The following is a 17,072-nucleotide window of genomic DNA, read 5'->3' as shown; positions in this document are numbered from 1 at the left end:
TCTTCTTTATGTGAGGTGTGAAGGTTACAGAAAAATACCACATTTTTGTTTCCATTCATCTCCCAACAATCGGTCTAGTCAAACTAATTCAGAACAGGGTTACTCTTTATTTGATCCGCTTTTTCCAGTCGCTTTCTCTACAGAGGCATTTTTCAGTAGTAGCCATTTTCTGTTCGTTAAAACTGAAATCTCCAAAGATACAGCGTGCCTGTTTTCACCTTTATCAGTGGCAAGAAGTTATGTGAATGATGTTGAAGCTACTTAAAAAGGAGACAGAACATCCAGATGCAATAGTAAACAAATGAAAATACAAACACTATCATTGTGTCCTAGTTCCAAACGACATAATAATTAACATTTTTGATTTATAAAGGGCTGACAGGGAAGTTACAAATTAAAAGTACCTAAAGATGGCAGCATTCATAGGCTGTAGTCTAGTTGCTGAAATAAATTTTGGCATTGTACATTTCTGCAAAACATGGATATCTTACATTTGCACTTTTATGTTAAATGTGTTTAATATGTAATGGGTATGTTGAAAATATCTTTTTTAAAATGTATTTTATTATTTTTTTTCAATTCTATGTTGTGACAATTCTGTAGTTAACACCTTAGGTTTAGCTACAAGAAAGTCACCATAAACTCAGCTGGAAATGTCCTGAACTGTCATCCAAACCATTAGGTGATGTCAAAGTAGCTACGTCCATTACTAATACAGTCTATGACTGCAATTTGTCCATTGATCTAAGTTGAATTTTTTCATCAGTAGGTAAGGCTACACGCTAACCAAATCCATCAGCAGTTACACTCCTGTGTTACTGACTCTGCTGCCTATAAGAGCCTAGCAACACACTGATGCACATGGGCACATTAGGAAGCCACTTCCTGGCAACAACAACACAGCAGGCTACTCTTTTTCCCCTTTTCTTTGGTAAATATCTTTCACATTCAATTTGAAAAGACAGAAGGTTTATAGAATAAATATCCTTAAAGCTCACAGCACCATACAACCCTAATGTCTGTTTATTCATATATAAAAACACAGACTGTATGACGGCATCGAGAGAAAAAGAAAATCCTTTTCTCCTATCGACTCACACCTTAATTTTTTTAGAACAGAGCTGTGAAGCCTGGTTCTGCCCTGAGGTCATTGTCGCATGCTTTATGCACAGATAACAAACACATTTCAGCAGGCACGATTTTGCAGAAAAGAACAGATTTGTCCTGAGACGTAAACAACCTGAATTGGCAAGCGAGCAAGTGAGCACACATACATAGCAACACACACATAGACACACACGTCACATAATGTATCCTGTGCAAGGCCAAATGGTGCCATGGTCATATTTGGAGATGACGGCAGCCCATAAACATGTATTGTGTGCCTTGGCTCCAGTAGTGAAAAGCAAGATTGAATTTGTATATAAGAGGGAAGATTTGAAACCTGAGGAATGGCCACAGATGGAAAAAACACCATTATTTTCATCATTTCGCCCAACAATAAAGGTTATATATGACTCATAACACCATTATAGTCTGATGTTTTCAATTCCTTAAGCTCATTGTGTTTCAGGTCAGTCATAAGGCAAGCTCTGCTGAATCAGATGGATGTAATACTACGACATAAAGATATATTTTTCTGCTTTTTTAAAAAACTTTTTTCCTGCTTTTTTTTTTTAAACATAATTTGGCAAGACAGAGTAGGTGCCACAGTCAGTTTTTAACAATTCATCATTGAGAAAAAAAATTAGAAAATTGACAAATAAATAAATAAATAAAACATATAATGTTTAATGTTTATGACATGTTTTTGTCATAAAACATGTGGTACTCAGTGTTGGGATGCAAGTATATAAACTGTAATGTACTTTTTAAAAAAAAAATATTTAAAATAAAATTTTAAATACTTCTATTTTATACTACACTATACTTCTATTTCACTACACCTCAGAGAAAAATACTGTAATTTATGCATCAACAGACACAGTTATTTACTATGCAGATGATGCTGTTGTATCAATTTAGACCCAACTCAGCCAGCTCCAAACCAAAATCCAGCAATAATATTTTATAATATACATTACAATACACAGCTAACAGGTATACGTTAGTACGTAAGTGTTGCATTTAAGGAATATGTTTACTGCTGTACTTATGTTTGTCCATTAAATGCAGGAGTGTTACTTGTCTTGATTGTGGTTTGCTAAGTTTATATATAAAGGATCTGAATACATCTTCCACCATTGATGAAACAAGTTGATGATGTGAAACAAATGCTGCAATATATGATTTCTACTTTAGGTAAGGTTGTGATTTCTATGCAGGTTTAAATGTCTAATGTTGGAGAAAAGGTTAGCCTGCACACTTTTTTCCCACATGAATGTTGCACCGGGATGTGCGTGTAACTATCTATTTTTCAACGTAACTATCTAATGTGCAAGATTTAGTGGCATCTACTTTGTGAGGTTGCAGAACTGAAACGTCTCCCATTTACCAAGCGTGTAGGAGAGCTATGGTGACCGGCGAGAAAATGAGAATTACCCTATCTAGAGCTGGTTCTGTCAAAACGCTCCATATGAAGATAGTAAATGACTCATTGTATGATGACAAAAACACAACAGTTTCTTCTTATCAGTTTCTGCCATAAATACCCCTATACTACACACTGGACCTTTAAGCACATGTAAACATTTCATAATTATTTTGGAGTCTTTGTTTCGAGATCTTAAAATCTCATCTTTTGAGTTGGAAACACTTCTTAATCTTGTCTCCCTCGGGCTACACACTGTGGCATAAAATGTGGATTTGCTTTGAGATCCTTTGATAGTAGTCATCATGCCAAACCAGACGTGTACTTGAGAGAGACTTTTTCTCTCTGTCGCTAATTTTGTCTCCTCACAATGGCACTGCAAATGTGGATGTGTCATGAAGTCAGTAACAGAGTATTCAACAGAGGAAACTCACACCTACTGTAGAAGCTGCGACAAGTCGTCAAGTGACAATGTCACAACAACCGTAGCAGACAAGACCAGTTGAATAACTGGGCATTTTTACCGCCTACATAGAGCATGTTCAACAATATTTCAATTAAACCCCAAGGCTGATTCAGCTTTAATTAAGAATATCCTTCATTGTTCCTTTTGTCACTGTTAATATGTTTTAGAGTGTGTGTGTAGTATTTCTGTCTCTTTATTCTTTGTGAGTGCTCTGCCAAGTGTGCTGTATTATTACTCTATGATATTACTGGGATGATTCTCAGTCAACAGTACAGACTACATTACATGCGCTAGTTCTACCCACTGCAATGTAAGAAAGACATCTAAAAACGCAACTAATATTTGTCATATTCATTTTATTATGATAATTTCAGACAAAAAATACTGTATATTTCTTTAGAGACAACATAGTAGTGACATCAGCTAAGTACTGTCTCAAGAAATGGACCCATTTTAAATGGTGCAAAAGTAACACTGCATTTAATACTCGAAAAAAAAATCAAAGCAGACACCCTGACGTGTTGTTAAGGTTTCAGATTCTTTGGTACGAATTCAGAATTTGGACATTGTTAACAGACTGGAGGAAGGATCCGCTCACATAAATGAAGGCACAGTTTCTATTGTACACCTACACGCAGACACACATACAGTACACATACTGCCTACACGCACGCACAGACACGCACATATTTCGGTAACTGTGTAGAGTGTCTGAGGAGGAGGAAGCTGTTGTCAGAGGTAACGAAGGGAACTGCAGGGTTAACAAGGGAATTAGCTGGCAGCCTGTCTGATTTTACCGTCAGTGCTCAGACAGAAGCTGTCCATCACTGGGGCCGGTTTAGCACAGATACAGAATAACTGACATTTAAAAAAAAAAACAAAAAAAAAAAACTAAAATTAAATGTAAAAGTTCTCACTAACCAGAGCATTTTCACTGTTTTAAGTTTGAATGTTCCCTGCAAACGACAAGTTCGTGAGTGCTGAATATTTTGCTGGGATGCTTCTCCGCGGTGAGACATTCTGTCTTTCAGAATGTACTTCCCCATCACACCCACTGAAGATAGTACAATGAGCGCAATACAATGTCAGGATGTCAGTATCGGCAGAGATATGCCATGTTTTTTGGACAGGAGGGGAATCTTAGAGCAAAAGTCAAACAGGGGTTAAAACAGCGAACCAAATGTACTGTCTTTGATATGTGAGGTGACACGCACTGTCTGCGACTACAATGTAATCTGAAAGCATATTTATACGAGAATAAGAAACAACGAATACAAAACAAATCTTATGCATTTGATAAGTGCCTTAATTAGGAATTGTCCCAGTTCTCCAAAATATAAAGAACAAAGCATGATAAGAAAATGATTCAAAGAAAATAATACAACACTTACAAAAAATAAAACATGGTAGAAAATAACTACATATGGACATGACATCATATTGCACAAATACTCAAGTGGCAATTTGTACTGGCCCTCTTTGTTCTCTGCCTCTACACAAATACACAAAGAAAATCAGGCATGCACAGAGACATGTACATGCACACACACGCTGAGTTAGAGAGGGGGAGGGAGGGGTTAATAAGCTACACAGCTCACATACAATGAGGAGACATTTTACAAATGCAGCTAGTTTGGAACATATTTTTGAGATTAGGTTCGAAGGTGAATAAATTATTTTTAACCAAATCAGAAGGTGAGTAACTACTGGGAGTGTGAATAAATATGCATGTAAATCGGTGTGTCAAACGTATATAAAGGTTTAACGTAACAATTTTGGTGGCTTTGTCGAAGCAAAGTGGATACAAATTGCTCACTTTGCACCACAGGACTTGACGTGTGATGGGAGTATTTTCAAAGAGGTAAAAGAGTGGCGATAAAAAATATAAAATACATTTACATTTGTACATTGAAACAAATTCACTGGGTTCACGGATCAACCGTCACTCTACAGCTGCAGCCCTCATGAGTCCCCATCATGCATCTGTGCAGCTTCTGTCTAGCATTAGCACTGCAGTGGCTGATGCAGCCCATCAAATGTAGAGAGCAGAAGTTACTAATCTGAACAAGAAACTCATCCGCCTCAAGTGACAGTTTCCATATGCTTAGACGTGTCATGTGACAGCTGGAAATAAAGCTAGAGCTGAATTTTGAAAGTCCTCACGAGGTTACAGCAAAACTGGTTGTCAAATGTGCTTTTATTACTATTGATTATACTATATCTTCCAAATAGGCTGTATTCAGAGCTGGTGATTTATGTGGGAAGTTTAAGTTCAAGAGGAGGGTAGGGGAGCTTGCAGGCTTTTAACTTAGTTTTAGACAAATAGATACATGTATATCAAAAATACCTATTTACAGTCCACATCTCTGTTTGCCATGGGGTTTTATGGAGTTTTCAAGCTTGTCCGTTTAAAACAAACTTTTACCTCAAATCTCACATATTGAATTTCTTTTTACAAAAGAAATTCTGACTGAATTTCATTATGGAATATTTTTAGCCTATTGATTGTACCTAAAGTAGGGCTGGCCCGATATCAAAATTTCATTACTTGATTACTGTGTTCAAAAATGCTTACGATAACAATATTATCACAATGTTAATAAACACTTTTTGGATGATACAATAATATCTAGACACGTACATCACTATCTTAAAATATCCCCTACAAGGAATAGAAGTATAAATAACCTGGATTTGAAAATCCCATGTTTTGCTTTCCAGGATCATCTTATCCATTTTACTTTTGTGCCGTTTTCAACGATGACCAAATACACCCAATCCAATCCAGTGCTCTACAATGAGCAATGTAGGAAGAACAGCTAGAATAACCAGTGTGGTTTCACTTTCAGTGTTTTTCATTTGAAGAGACAGAACACAGCAAGGAAAATAAAACTGCTATGAACTTTTTTTGATTGTGTCATTAAAATGAATATCAAGTAATAATAAAAGCTAAAATTAAATAACTTTTGTTTGATATTGACTGCTACTTGGGGGATTGTTTCTGGGGAAAAATCTTTTTTCTATTGTACTGAAATGTTTTGACTAATTTAAAACTTTTATTACATTTTTTTGAAAATGTCAACGAAATCTAACTTGAATCCACCTTCCTGCTGGGATCAGGATAATTCACATTTTGGGGGATTAAAGGTATCCCATTGCTACTATAAGTTTCAAACAACACTTATTTATGGTTTGATCCAGATCATGATCCAAACTGGATTGAGTGATTCAATCCAATTTCAGAATCCCTTTTGAAAAAACTCATTTATATTTTAATAAAAATCCAATCTGATCAGATTGCTCCTGAACAACTTGAACCAAGAGTTTGGTCACATTGATCCATAATATCCATAAGAGCTCTAAAAACTATTGCCTTTCTGTGCAGTCATCTCCAATCACAAGGGAGCAAATTAGCTAGCTACATTTTGAATGACAAGACACTGAATATGAGCCAGCAGGTTTGACACTTGATAATATCTTGATCTTTAAAGATAGGAAGTTATGGTTTATACATAATAAACATCTGGTTCTTCCAGGTTATGCTTAGGCCTGCCTGAAAACACTTTATTGCTATAGATATTCAAAAAAGGTGTTTTTGTATGTATGTATTAATGTCAATTATGACATTATCTGGGAATGGTGGTGGACAGAGAATGGACAATGTGCAAAGGAAAAGTACTGGAATTTCACCTCCAGACAGACTATTTTGGGGAAACTCCACCCTGTGGGTGTAGCTGCATGAGTGGTGCTTAAGTCCATATAAAAGTCTGAAGACTGATGTGCAGAGTTTTGGAAATGATTCCTCATTATGGGCCCATTACTCAGCTCTGAATACAGCCATGTATCTCTGCATGCTGTGCTGTACATTAGAAAAGTGATTATTCCTCAGCTCACATAAATAAAAGCACATTTTTTTCTCCTTAATGATTCATAATTTATAGCTACCTTTGGGCCATAAATATGATTTTAGGATTGGTTTTGTTGAGTAATTAGGAAATCAAGTAGTCTCCTCTGAAACTTTCAGAAAACACAGAAACACTTGACTTTGGTAAGAAGGCCCTGACACGGCTATTGGATAGCATGAAAATGGCACCATGACTTTGTTTCGTGAGCTACACATGACCCAGAGGGTCAAAAATAAGATTCACTTAAAGTGACACAGAATAAAAACAAAGGCAGAAAATAAGATCAATTCACCAGAGAAGTCTAGTGTTAAGTTTAAACTCACCTACTGACTTCTAAATAATAGGAGGTAGCTGTTAACTATTGACCTCGAACTCCAATTAAGACAAACACCCCTTGAAGTGAGCATTTCATTGACTGGTATGAGATCCTGACATTTTGAGCTTGTCCGCCCCCAAGATGTCGTTGATAACTTTTTGGGACTGACCTAGCCAAAAGCCCTTCTTATTTTTGTAGCTTAGATGTGAATGCAAAACAGCTTTTCATCTGTTTTTCAAAGTCGGTCTTTTGACTGGTCTGTCTCCTGTCTAACTATTATTGTGCTGCCATCACACAAGCACAATTCATCGAAAGGAATGCAGTGAATTTCCTGTTAGCTCTTGGGGGATATGGTTTGTTTTTCCTGTTGCTGGGAGCCAATTTATTTTTTTTTCTCTTGCCCTCTTTAACTTCCTGTCTAGGAGCTTGACTTTACAGAGAGGCTGCAGAGGTGAGCGTCAGAGGCCATTGATTACACTTCTGTTATCCGTCACCCAGCTCCCCCCCCGATCCACCATTACAAACTCCCAGATCACATCCATTTCAGGCTTGGTGAGTCTCAGACGTGGGTTGTGCTTTTTAATGAGAATTTGATGGGGGCGGGGAAGGGAGAAATGCTTTTTAAGCATTATTAAAGAAAACAAAAGCACAAAACCCGTATAGGTGACTTTGAAGGGAGACGGTGGCTCTGCTGGTGGTGGAGATTACCATAATCTCATGCCATGCTGCTGGTCGGTGTGCTTTGAGTGCTTCCAATGCTTGCGTTGGCGCTGCTGTTCTCAGAGGGGGAAGGGTTGGTAGAGACAGGTTGTCGTTTTGCTCCTGAGCAGGGGCATCCTGAAGAAGGATGAGAGGGAAGCCAATAAGAACCTGATGAAAACGAAAGAAAGGACCAATAAAAAGACAAGAAAAATGCCTTACCAGGAAGATTTGCTGCAGTTGAGCTTATGTCCAGGCTAGTAGGGTACCCTGAAATAAGCAGACGGGACTATTTCAAATCCAGACAACTCAGATCTTTATTCAACCAAAAGCAGCATATTGTTAGTCATACATACCTGTTTTTATTTTGATGAACCACAGCGCTCCAATAAGTAAAACTCCAATCAGGAACCCTCCAAAAGCAATGCCCAGAACACCAGGTAGGCCAAAATCAAAGCATGGTGGGGCTGAAACATATAAGAAAAACAACAATGTATGCAAGCTTCAGGTAAACAACAAGAATCACAACAATAAGTCAGAACTACAGACTGTATATAAAGATCGACAACAAGACAGCTCCCTTAAAGTGAATCTAAAACATCTTATCACCCCCTTGGTGGTTGGCTGCAGTATAGGTGAGATCCTGCACCCTCCATGTTAGGAGATGGGACAAGGGCCAAACTAAAAACTCAAAGTACATGTGAAATACATTTTTCCCCACAGAGGGTTTCTGTAATTTTAGGTGGGTCATATCATGCTGATGTTTTTTTTTAAGTTTCATTTTTCCGCTAAGTTTTAAGTAGTTATTTGATGCTATAAAAAGGTGGTTTGACGTCATGATCGAAAGCTGTTTGTGCCAGTTCGTGTTCTTGCAATCAATGGCACTGCTCGCCGTTGTTTGGGTGTGTGTATGGGCAGGAACTTAATACTGCGAAGATTGTCACTGCACAGGTTGTTACTACACAGTGGGAGGAATTTGAGACATGTCCTCTATCTTATATACAGTCTCGGTCAGAACTGATGGTTATTATTCAGGCCAGCATGAAAAAAGAAAAATTGAGATTTGAAATGTTCTTGGTATACAGTAGGTGGTCAGTCACAGCAAGCATTCTGATATTGTTTGTTTTGTCATCAGACAGACTTTATTTTCATGTGAAGTTATAGTTGCAAGTTGTCAATGCAACATTTAAAATTCAGAGATATAATATCATGTATTTGAATATCATTATGTTTCACTTGGGAACAGCAAAAAGTTCAAGGATTTCAACAACCTAATCAGATTGGCTGATTTCTCCAGAGAACTGTAACTAACAAGAAGTACCAGTTGCCAAAACCAAATTTTCTTGCAGTCTAACAGAACGCCCACGCAGTAATTGTACTGGCATGTCAAGTGAATACTATGTTTTTAGGCAACAAAGTCCTGAATTCAAAATGTAGGAGTTTCCTGGCATGCACCAATACAAGTGTGTGTGTGTGTGTGTGTGTGTGTGTGTGTTTTAATCATGCTTTGAAGTACATAATCATGCAAGAACAATTATTTTTTGCCAAAAAAGTATTTCTAATTCCTAACTATGATGGAAAGATAACTTACAAGTTTTAAGTCTCTACAAGATAATTTTCATCCCACCAACAGCTGCCTCAAAGGTCAATTTACAGACTGATGGCATAGATTCTAAAACGACTAGCAGTAATATGGTCCTTTAATGCAACCCTTTTCTCTTTCCTAGTTGCCATGGCAATAAAAGCAAAATGCAGTAAATACAACCGTCATTACTTTTGCACTGGTAGACAACAAAGTGGAATGAAAAAGTAAATGTGTGCTCATTGTCTCTGTCCTAATTTAATGATACAAATTTCAATATACAATCAAGTTTGGCATTAGTGATGTTCTGTATGCTGGCTTGAACCGCGCAACGTGCTTCACTGCTGACAAACTCAATATAAGGCATAAAAAGCAGAGCCAGCAGCAATAAAAAAAATAATTTTGCTTTGAATCGGTTCTGAAAGGGAAAAGAGCACAGGCAAACACTGAAACTCGCTCCAGCACATGACATACAGCACTGTGGCACAGACATCCGGCACGAACCCGGCAAGGCTGTCCTGCAGTTTTTCCTCGCTCATTGTAGTCTGGCAATGCAGTGAACGTATTACCTTGAGACGGACATTATTTTTCGAGAGGGCTGTACAAGAGATCATTGACGGTTTTCCCCTTCACTCAGATGTCACCTTAAACTCAGTTGTTATTGTCTGATTTTGCTTCTGATATTTGTGCAGAAATAAAAACACGATATTCTGAAATTCCTGAAAAAAACTTATTGAAAAAATGTTCACTGAGATCAGTTTTTGACAAAGGAAGCAGTTTGAAGGTTTGGAACATCATATGATCTAAAATTCAGTATGCTTCGTATCTGACTAGGCCAAAACGACTGACCAAATTTTTCAATTTTGTAACAAAATCTTAATTTAGGAATGTAGTTTGGCTCTACAAGGCCACACAAACACAAACACACACACACACACACACACACACACACACACACACACACACACCACTTTGTCTGAAACCATGCCAGTAAGCTGTCAAAAGTCCCTACTTGAACCTAACACAGCCAGAGTGTGCATGTTATGTGTTGCATATACAAAAAAACCCAACAAAACACGTGCTTTTCCTTCTCTCCTTTCTTTTGCTACCTGAGGAGATCCTCCCACAAGTATCTAGAACATTTTGAAGAATCTAATCATCACCTTGGCACGAGTTCCTCTCACCTGCCTCTGCTGCCTCCTGTCTCCTGGTGGTGTGTGCTAGGCTAAGCACTATACTTGGCTTTATACAATACAGCTCCCCTTTCCTGAAGTACATTAAAGAGGAGACATGAAGAACGGGACACAGTGGATTTGTTTTGTAGAAAATTACCACCACTCTGTGCATCATTTGTATTTGAATATGTGTCTAATAATGTACAATGCAAATATGTGTCTAGTTTTGCTCATATCAGAACGTGCAACATTTTAAGTGAAGTACGTGCAACATTTTAAGTGAAGTACGTGGACATTAGGAAAGTACAAAGCCTGATACTGTGCATGTGGCTCTATATGGTTTCATTTATTTGTTTTTTTTTAATGTTGAAATTTGATTAAGCAACAGCATATATCAACTGAATTAAACATGACCCAGAGCACTGAAACAGTGACATCTTGTGGGCATTTGGACCGACTGCGTCCCAGACAGCCATCTCAGTTTGTTGATCTGTCATAACATTCCACGACCCCGAATGAGCCACAAACATCACAGCAACTCCAGCCGGCTTTCTCTAGAGACTTTTTTTTGTCTGCAATCAGTCACTGTGTTAGTTTGTACAAGTGAGGCTTTGACAGCAAAGCTGAATAAACAAGAGCAGGAAGCAGAAGCTCCAGTGCAGGTGGAGAGGAGGAGGCAGACAGCAGGCCTGCGCTGTGACTCCCTGGAGCCCTCTGGATGAAAACTACCAAACAGGAATGATCGCTGAATGGAGCTCTCAGTCCTGCCCAGTGAGGGGTCGCTCCAGTCCTGCTGATATAACCCTTGCATAGCTGACACTTGGTAATTAATGGAACAACATTAACGGACCTACCACACCACAATGTTAAAATGTGGACTATTCCTGTACTCGTCTCCAGAAAAACATTTTTTAAGTGCGTAAGTTACAGCAAAACAGCAAAGCGGAGGACAAACAGGACACAGGAAAGCACGGATGAGTAGTTTAGTCTGACGTACCAACCTTTATCTTTCTCCTCTAAGAGGAAATTGAGGATAAAGGAAGCTTAAGGAATAAACAAATCCATTATCAGCCTCACAAAAGAGGTCCGACAACTCCAGGTGATTCCACATTCAATCAACATTGACTACCTTTTTTTTTAAAAGTGAATAATTCGAATTTTCCTAGAAATTAATCATCTCTCTGAGAACAATTCTGTCTTTGAGGAAAGACATCTCTCCATGTCTGCCTCCACTGCGTTGAATGGTCCGACAATAGCAGCAGGGCCAGTGGCTGTGTTTGGACAGCAACACAGTTAGACCCCCTTGGAAACACAAAGGACTTCACCTCCCTCCCCTGAGGGCCATTACTTCTGATTGTGGCCACAAGGTCAGCCTGCAGACCTTCCTAAAGGACGAGGCCCAGCCCCGCAGCCCCTCTCTGGCTTCACTGCATATCCTGAGTTCACTGCTATGACAACCGCCTGCGCAGCGCTTGTTGTGCACTGAAAGCAACAATTGGAATGGAAATCATAGCAGCGAGCAGCAACACACTGGCTGGGCACAAGCCTAGCAATTAAGGCCTGAAGGCCAAACAAGGTAATTCAAAAGCTTTAGTTTTTCTTCTGAGAGTTCATAAAGTTTATAGCCGTAGAATTGATTAAGAAACTTTCCTTTTTTACAGTAAGACTTTGTCAAGAAATAACACCTTTTTGGGACAACTTTTTTTGTGGATCAATGTGGAGACAGGAGCTTTCTGCATTTGTTGTGTGGGATGCTTTTTTAAATTAATTTGAAAGCAATTTGTTTCTTTTGTTTGTTGATTGCACTGTTGAAACAAACAAACAAACAAAGAAAAAAGATTAAACTTTCATGTGAACTTTCTTTTTTCACCGAACTGACTTTTTCTTATTCCGAGCATTATATAACATTTATATTATAATATTTATGCATTTATATGACAAAGTGACTAAAACATGTCACATTTGACTGCTTTGTAATGTTTTTTTTTGTCTTGGAAGTTTTAATGAGCAGGTTATTGCAGGAAAAGAAGAGAGAAAGAAGTCTACTCGGTCTAGTCACGTGATAAATTGGAATGCAACCCAAAGGAGGCTTTAGCAGCATCTGATTTGGACTTTGAAAAAAGTTCATATTTTGGAGTTTAAACTGAACTCACATGGTGGTTGCAGACACGGCTGGGTAACCTCCAGATTCCTCTTCACTCTTCCTCCATCTCCACATTTCTAGTAAAATGGTGAAAGAAAATACTTATCAATATGTGTCAAAACTGCATTCATGCTTCAGTTTTCTGATCCTGCTAAATTTGAAGAGAGTCCTATCAAAATGCTCCCATCACAGCAGATCTGCAGACACTCGATACAAAATATTCGACACAACCAAAGGAAAGTCAAATACTGAGTAAAAGCCTACCTCACTGTAGCAGAGTTTGACGGAGCATTCGAGGTCCCATGTGGTAGACGTCAGCTCTTGGAGCTGATCTAAGGAGAAGCTGAGTCGGGTGCTGTTGGGACAAGAATTTAAGGAGCAGGCCTCTGGCATGAAGGGCAGCTTTTTCTCTACAGGGCATGAGCCCGTGGAGCGCACAAAGCAGCTGATCACCTTGATGGTCAAGACAATATCCCCTAAAGTGTGCCCTGAAATCTAAAGGAAACAGAGGGAAGATCAAATTAACCAAGAATCTGTTGAATGAGCATTATAGCAACAAACTTCAAGTGTAACAAAGTCAATTATACACCAGAAATATGTGTCACAAAGTAGTACATCTGTTAGTAATGGGGGTTAGGGTTAGACTCAGTTTCTGTACCCCTACGTTTACTTCCGGGGGTCCTCCCTATATATGCGTGTCCCGCCTTTACCTTTGCCCTTTTTGTTGATGTTCTCCATGGGAGAGGTGAACGACAGCGTGGTCACAGAAATTTCCTTGTTTTAGCCTTTCTGTTGTAGTCCATCAACTACATTTATAAGTTTACCTGCTAGCTTAAACCTATTATGTGGCACATTAAACGCATTCCTGTGTCATTTAATTTGTCTAGGGGCTCAAGTAACATAAAAGATGACTGGTGGAGGATTCTATTATTCACGTCATTTGTCAGAATTAACGCCTCCAAAGATGTCCTGGTGGCCTTTTCATCTAAACACAACACTAAACACTACCGGTTACACAAGTGCAGTAAATTTGAGCTTTGATCTCCCCTCCCGAAACTGACTGGACCAGGCCCAACTCTGCAGGTTCCAGCTGTGATTTCTCAACATTCCTCTGGGCTTTAAAGGGGTCAGGTTCTCAGTAATTTCCCAGAGTTAAAGCACTGCATTTCTGTATGAATTGACAAACGGTTAAGTTTCATTTTCACTGTGTTTGATGTTCTGCTGCTTCGCGTCCAAACTACAATCTGCCGTTCCAAGAGTGTAGTTCTCTGATTCAAATGGTATATTCCAACAGTGCACCAAATTCACAAACACTCCAGTTATTGCCAGATTGCGCTATTTATGAATGTACCCCGTGAAACAAATGTCTGTTACCACACTTAAAAGATTCTGTTGACTGTAGTTTGTGATAAATATTTAAACAGGCTCGGGCACAAAGATGCTTCTGCAGTTCGGGCTCAGGCCTGGCTTGGACTGACACTGTGTGGGTTCATGTAGGGACAGGCAAGTTTGTTTTTGCACCCGATCAAAGTTCTGCAATCAGTATTAAACTATGAGCTGTGTGTCAGAACAAAACACAGAATTGGACAAAAGTGATTTTGAAATGTTTGTCACAAACTGATCAGTATTATATATCAGCTGCTAAACAAGTTTTTATTGGACATCGCCCACCATATTTAGCTGTTTTTAAGTAGGAGTTGAGTTAGGAAACGTGAAATACAGCCGAGTGAATGAATTATTTCTTACCTCTGCATAAATTCTCTTGTCGCTCTGCACCTTGGTGTTAGCATCCAGGGGGGAACGATAGTCTGGGGAGGTGTACAGCTGCATCTGCAGCGGCATCTGATGAGGGGCATTAGTTGTAATGGGAGGGATGGGTGGTGTTACTATTTCTAAAACGAGGAGAGAAATGGCTAAGGTTAAAAGAAAGATCAACGAAAGATAAATAATTTATATTGATTTTTTTCTTTTATCAATTTATAACTTAATACAGATACCACACTTAAGCTGCCCCAAGACAAAATCTTGTTTTTTTGTAGGATACAATGAAAAGGATAAGAACTTGAAGAAATCCAGACAGGTATTCAAACTGCAGCATTTGATATTATGTATGTGAATAATGTATTGAATGTACTACTGATGATGATGAATACTACTTTTATTATTATTAAAGCTGTCATTATCATTAAAATTTTCCATCTCACTGCTGGCATTGTGTAGCATGTATAATGTGTGGGCTTTGGCTTTTTGCAGGACTCCATCTACTCTGCTAAAAAAAATGCCTCAAAGTTGAAAACAACTTTTTTCTCTTTTTTTTTTTTACCTTTTATCATCTTACCTGCAGCGCTGTCTTTTCTTCCAAGAACCAGTAAAACCATAGAGTCCTCTGATCTGAGTTCAGTGTAGCTGGTGAAAGTAGTGGCTTTGAAATGATCTAAAGCCTTCCTTTGCACATCCTCTGCATTGTCGCTGTTCAGTGTAAACAAAGGCTCAATCTTGTGTGTGATGGTGGGCAGCAGGATGTCATTGTTAGACTGTGAAAAAGAGAAGACGAGTCAAAATAAATCAATAATGACTTGAAGATCTTGTATGATTAGTCACTAAATTACAGGTATGTTTTTACAAGCATCTTATGAGTGAGAAATGTAACTATTTTATTTCATGAGCTAAATCACTCAAATGACAACAAAGTAATCACACAGAGTGGAGGTAATAAATCGTATCTCATGGTTGTGAGGCAATACATACGCATACTCTCTGCTTTAACTACCAGAGTGTGTGTATATGTGTGAGCTTACACCAAACTGGGTGTGTTGTGGGTTGAGGAAGGTCCATGTGGTGCCCTGAGGGCCTCTCAGGAGCACGCTGGTCTTCTTAGAGTCAACGCGAAGTGACACATTGCTGAATAAAAAGAAAAAATATTATAAGGGGAATTTTTGCCAATAAAGGCAATAAAACAATGCATAAGACTACGTCTTATAATGCTCAAGGTTTACCGAATGTTGGCATTCTCTGGGATGTTTATGATGTGAAGCTCAGAATCATCACTGGGGTTCTGCTGCTGTGGGGAGCAAGACTTGAGCGAAGAAGCCAGGGGTGCTGTTTCAATCTTCATAAAGTGCTTCTCTAATGCATCTTCATTTCTGAGTATGCAATGGCCAGAGCCAGGTTTGGTTCCTGTAAAACCACAAACATTCATGTGCATCATTGTTCATTCATTGTTTGTGAAACAAAAAAATGACATTTCAGGGGAAGTTGTGGGTAATAAAATGATTTCTGCATGCATAATCTCATATAATAAACAAGACAACTGCTCCAAAAGTGGACCAGCAGCAATTCTGTTTAAATGTTGAATTGTGGCAGAGGGCTTGTGGCAGCAATAAGCAATTACAATTAAAGCCTATTTTTTTTAAATATTTATTCAACAGGGTAGTTTTACTTAGAGTGATGCTCTGAGAGGCTGTTTCCGTTCAGTGTGGCTAATAACAGAAGTTTACAGTGTTTTCCTCGGTGGACAGCACTGGGGAGCTGTAGCCCAGTTTGCAGCAGAACACCAAACACCAAACTGCTGGAGCAGGCACATTATCACCTCGCCTTTCTCACTGTGGGAGACGTTCCAGTGGCAGTCTCATGAGGGTACACTATGCTCAGCCTTTGACCAAATAACAGTGACTGATGGATTACAGGTGCACCCTGGTGCAATGCTCAAATTGGTACAAACATTTTTTTTTTTCTTTTTTCAAAATACTACAGTGGAAACGGGGGTGATATATCCCACAGCATCTCATATAACCTCATCACACCAAGTATGAAGAGCAGCATCAACACACAATGGCATATTTGTGCCACATTTTGACAAGAATGCCAGTGCTTGGAACAGTGGTGCCCACAAGGGGGCCCACCAACTGTCACTCATTGGCCCCCCTTGTAGAGAAAATTGGGGGCTGACATTACTGTCTCAATTGGCTGTGGTACGCTCATTATTTAAGATAGAACAAAGTTACCTAGTTTGCGATACAATACATTGGCGAATTTAAATGTTTTACAATACGTTGAGTATTGTGACAACACATATTGTGATTTACTGCAATTCATTAGCTTTTTTCATCCGCAAATTAAGGAAAAACTTTGCCACCATTTGTTTTATCTTGTAAAATAAAGTTTTAAGTCTGTTCATGTGATTTTAGTCATTTTCATTGAGGCGACATTTCTGTATTGGACTGAAAAAATAATTGATTTTAAAAATTTAACTTTTA

At 38.6% G+C, this 17,072-nt stretch overlaps 1 protein-coding gene across 3 annotated transcripts in view; it reads right to left on the bottom strand.

The window, feature by feature from the left end:
* Positions 1 to 6,145: 6,145 nt before the first annotated feature.
* Positions 6,146 to 17,072, bottom strand: part of eng (endoglin) — a 48,822-nt gene continuing 37,895 nt past the window's right edge. The window contains exons 6-14 of one of the 3 annotated variants that reach the window (XM_042509604.1): positions 15,813 to 15,993; positions 15,615 to 15,717; positions 15,155 to 15,350; positions 14,563 to 14,708; positions 13,081 to 13,311; positions 12,827 to 12,893; positions 8,273 to 8,383; positions 8,139 to 8,186; positions 6,146 to 8,054 (exon numbers count right to left, since the gene is read on the bottom strand). In XM_042509604.1, coding sequence (XP_042365538.1) covers positions 7,933 to 8,054; positions 8,139 to 8,186; positions 8,273 to 8,383; positions 12,827 to 12,893; positions 13,081 to 13,311; positions 14,563 to 14,708; positions 15,155 to 15,350; positions 15,615 to 15,717; positions 15,813 to 15,993 — 1,205 coding nt within the window. In that variant the 3' untranslated portion in view covers positions 6,146 to 7,932. Of the gene's footprint in view, positions 8,187 to 8,272; positions 8,384 to 12,826; positions 12,894 to 13,080; positions 13,312 to 14,562; positions 14,709 to 15,154; positions 15,351 to 15,614; positions 15,718 to 15,812; positions 15,994 to 17,072 lie in introns of all 3 variants that reach the window. The other 2 variants (XM_042509603.1, XM_042509605.1) reach the window with 2 other exon arrangements.

Source organism: Plectropomus leopardus, chromosome 20 (assembly GCF_008729295.1).
Source record: "Plectropomus leopardus isolate mb chromosome 20, YSFRI_Pleo_2.0, whole genome shotgun sequence".
Classification (NCBI taxonomy): Eukaryota; Metazoa; Chordata; class Actinopteri; order Perciformes; family Serranidae; genus Plectropomus; species Plectropomus leopardus.
This window is presented reverse-complemented; position numbering and strand designations above follow the sequence as displayed.